The sequence below is a fragment of the Beta vulgaris genome, chromosome 7 (assembly GCF_026745355.1).
Source record: "Beta vulgaris subsp. vulgaris cultivar EL10 chromosome 7, EL10.2, whole genome shotgun sequence".
In the NCBI taxonomy this organism is placed as follows: domain Eukaryota; kingdom Viridiplantae; phylum Streptophyta; class Magnoliopsida; order Caryophyllales; family Amaranthaceae; genus Beta; species Beta vulgaris.
Window position 1 is genome coordinate 5,711,856 of NC_079208.1, and position 4,528 is coordinate 5,716,383.

Below are 4,528 nucleotides of genomic sequence, written 5' to 3' on the forward strand. Positions count from 1 at the left end.
GTAAAAAGAAACGGAGGAAGTATATTCAAGTGAGATCTTGTTAGATTTGTCTCAATGTGTAGTTTCATAATATCAAATTTTATATTTTTTATTAATACGGAATTGAAAATATTAAAGATCAAAGTTACGTCTTGGAGACCGTGTAAAAAAGAAATAAGCACTATATTATGGGACGGAGGGAGTATGTACTTATCATTTTTTTGGGAATGAAAGAAAATAGATGAATGGAAGAAATTTCAAAAATCTATATTTAATGAGTTGCTTTTTTGATACTTTTGTATTGAAACTAGTTATTTATTTTCTTTTTTCTTTAAACAAAATCAAAAGGCAATACATGTTTCTTGGAATTGTGTAAAGCAATAACGAGGTTACATGTTTTGGGAGAAAGTAGGGGTATTTTGAAAAGTTTGTATAGAAATTAAGGATAATTTAATCCATATAAATTGACAAAAAATAAAAATAGGCACAATATTTTGGGACATCAAAAAGGAATGTGAGCACTATATTATGGGACAGGTTGCGTATAAGGGTTATTTTTATTGATTTTTTAGTGAATGATATTGACTTGAGTAAAACTGAAATATTTGCATTAAAATATATATTTCTCAATTAATTTGATACTATTTGAATTTTTCTAGTTGCAACATTGACTTTTACACTCTCTACATAAAAAATTTAGGATTTTTTGTTCAAAACCACCTAAACTTTTCACATTTTTAGAAACTCCCACCTTAATGAATTTTTTTTATAAATTTCCACCTACCATTTCCAATTTTATTAAAAACTCCCACCACTTAACGATTTTTGTTAAATTTCGTTAACAAAACCGTTAAATAGACCTCACATATGCTAGAGATTATTAATTTACGTTGAAATCGAAGTCAATTTCATCAATTTAAGGGCAAAATCTCAACAATTTTGGAGCAAGTTTGGAACGAATTATAACTATTTGTAGAGACTTGCAACTATTTCAAGTTCGATTTTGTTAAGAAAATGTATATGAGGGACCCACTTAACGGTTTTATTAATGAAATTTAACAAAAATCGTTAAGTGGTGGGAGTTTTTAATAAAATTGAAAAAGGTAGGTGGAAATTTATAAAAAAAATTCATTAAGGTGGGAGTTTCTAAAAACGTGAAAAGTCTAGGTGGTAAGATGTAATTTATCCAAAATTTTATTGTTAATTTGTGACTTATATATGTAACTTAAAACATAGTACGGAAGATAATTTTTCTAAAATTTGTATGTAATTTGAGGATGATAATTAAACAAATGATTGATAACAACAAGTCATATCAATTTGACGTTGCTTAAGTGGTGAGTCTTTTCCTCTTCTCTACCACGGTATAGAGTTTAATTTTTCCTTAATTATTTGATTGAAATTTAGAAGTTGGGGGTGTATAATTGTAATGAGCTTATAGATAGAGGTCTGTGTGAAAACATCCTAGAAGATTTCTTATTATTACCTAATTTTTTGGAAGATGGTACAACATATTATATGAAGTCAATTTACAAATTACAAGCATTGAATATAAATACAAGCTTTGCAATGTCAAACTCATTTAATTTGTACATACACAAAGTTGGATTGTTGCAAGTTTGCAACTTGATAAGACAAAATTCAACTAAAACCTCGTGCATTCAAACTTGATAAGAATGTTAACAAATAGACTACTATCTCAGTCTCAGTTCTCAAGTAAAAGTCTTCTCAGTACAACTTGCATAGTTGCATCTCAGTGGTCATAAAACGGCGATATACTGTATGTAGGTGTTTGTTGTAAATTAAGTCTATCCCAAGTTGGACATTTAAACACATTTATAAATTTGATATGACCCATTGGAGCTTGTAGGGTATAAAATAATTTATAAGGTTTGAGTACTGAAAGTAAATGTAAATTATAACTAAATTGTTATAAAATTGATATTAAAATAGTCATTGTGATACTAATATTAAAGTAATTAATTTTACTTGGTATTGAATACATTTTTGATATTGAAGTTACACTTTAGTATCAATTTACCTGCATTTTGGTACTAGTTTACACTTTACTTTGGTACATCTAGCCTATAAAAATTCTAAAATACCTCTTTTGAACTCTAACAATGAATCGTCAACACTGTACTTTACCGATCTATTATACTTTAGATTTTGTACTAACCCAAGTATATACCCAAGGCGGAACATAATAACACTATTACAAGCTTTGCATAGATGGTTATAAAAAAGCAATTGTGTAGATCAGATTTACTTCAAGCTTCTACTACCCCTAATATATTTAGTCAAATAATTCGACATCTACTAGACTACTTTCTTTATTTTTATTAGTTTAAATCTTTTGACTTTTACGATTGCCACACAACGTGACTTTAATCATTAATATATTTAATTATTTATTTATGAAAATAATAAAAATTAATATTTTGTAAATATACATTATGTAAGTCCAATAACATCTTAAATACTACAATTTAATTTATATACTAGTCTAGAGTTTCTGATCAAAATTAATCATATTTTATCATCAAAAATTATTAAAAAAGACGGTCTAATTTTAATATAAAAGTAGACCTAGTTACTAAATGAATTAAACTAGTCACAATTGGGATAATTCTTTTCTTTAATTTGGGCTTATTATTACCTAATTTTAATTTAAAAGTAGGCGGCCTCTTACAAGACAAACTCTTTTATTATATCAAACAACAATGTTAAAAATAGAATTGCAAAAATTTAGATCTTCTATGTAAACTACTATTAATTGTATAGATATTTTAAGTGAAAAAATTATAGCAAAAACATTACAATTAGGGCACTTAATCAAATTGTATTATCTATTACTTAATTCAATCGATCCAAAACTAGATGATCCCAAATCTTTATAGGGTCCCGGAGCATTAATATGCTCTTCCTCCAATATCCTATTGTTAACCCTTTTCTTTCTCTTCCATAACTTGTAGCCTCCAAATCCAACAACTAAACCAACCAAAATCATGGCCCCACATAAAAGTCCAATACCAATCCACAATCTTTTATCCTTTTTCTTTTTTGCACCTTCCCACACCTTAAAATAACCCATCTTACTTTCATGTCCTACCTCTAGTATAGTTTGTATAGGGTAGTCCACATTGTAACAAAACTTTGAGGCATTGTTATACAATATTCCCCAGCACGTGCAATTCATGTGACATGACTTCTCACATTGCTCATACGACGCCGTTTCGACGTAGGACATTAGCTCTTTATATGGTAGTTCCACACCTGTCTTCCGAAGCTCCCAAAACTTGTTACCTTTAACACTACAAAGGTCCCCAATCTCTTGGTTCGGATAACACTGCTGGCTTTGCGTTTGGTTTTGGGTTTGGGTTTGGGTTTGGGTTTGGTTGTCTAAACACGAACAACCAACCCCAGACCTACAAAGCCCGTATAAACCACACAAGCTCGGTAACTCACATGTTTCAGATATTGCTTGATAGTCCAACACCCAACTAGACCCGGACCAATAATAACCCTTTAAATTCCCATCGTCTTCAATCCGAACCCGTCTAGGAGCGGGTGCGGACCTCTGATAACTATTAAAGGATTGTATGTCAGCCGGGGTAGACCCATTTTGGTACATACCCAAAAAACCGTCCGAACTTATACGAACCAAAATTGGACCACGTCCTTCTACTATATTAACCTTAGCTTGCATAGCTCGGTGCCTGTAATAAATTTGGCTAGGGTCCGAACCTATATGTTTAAACTTAGCGTACAACCCAATAAAATCCGGTCCTAAACGCATCGTATAGACCCCATTCGACGAAACTAATGACATGTCAGAAGTGAAATTCTGATTTTCCACGAGGGTATTTGAGGGAAAGTCAAAACTTTGCCATAAAAGAGAGGGAGATTTCTCTCCTTTGAGAATTTGTAAATTAGGAGCACTAGTTAAAACAACACGATCACCATCCGTGTTAGTGGACCATAATACCCTTGAACCATGATCACTTATTACAAAACTGCCATTGAAAACGAGCTGAGTGTGTTCACCCCACTGAGCCAACTCGGCCGAGTTAGCCTGCCAAAGGGGTTCACCTGACGCCACGTGGACTATAGCAAGGGCGAGTTGGTCCTGGTTGACTCGGAGGAAACTGAGTGAGAAGTTGCCAGTTGAATCGTTGAGAAGTGGCTGGAAATTTGTGACCGTTGGATTTGGATTTGCTGTAAAGCCTCGAACAAGCTGTTGAGGAATGATGGCCGTTGATTTAGATAGATGGGTGATTAGTAGGGCTGCAATGAAGAGAAGAAATGGAGATTTTACAGTGATGTGTATGATCTTCATGTTTTTTAATGAAGATTTTAAAGAGAGGAGAAAGAAAATGTAATGATTGAGGGATTAGAAGGGAGAGTAGCCATGTGAGGATGGATACACACACCAAGGTGTTTTTGCTGAACTTGAAAGTGTTATTTAGTGATATCTATATAGCTATATATTTGTAATTTGTGTGGTATATATTGTTATTTTGTTAGGCAGGGGTGGGTATAAAAATTG

General features: G+C 32.1%; 1 protein-coding gene across 1 annotated transcript; it reads right to left on the bottom strand.

The window, feature by feature from the left end:
• Window positions 1-2,734: 2,734 nt before the first annotated feature.
• LOC104898480 (PAN domain-containing protein At5g03700) lies at window positions 2,735-4,528 on the bottom strand. The gene has a single exon (XM_010685566.4). It carries the CDS (start codon window positions 4,316-4,318, stop codon window positions 2,825-2,827), a length of 1,494 nt encoding a protein of 497 aa, XP_010683868.2. The 5' UTR covers window positions 4,319-4,528; the 3' UTR covers window positions 2,735-2,824.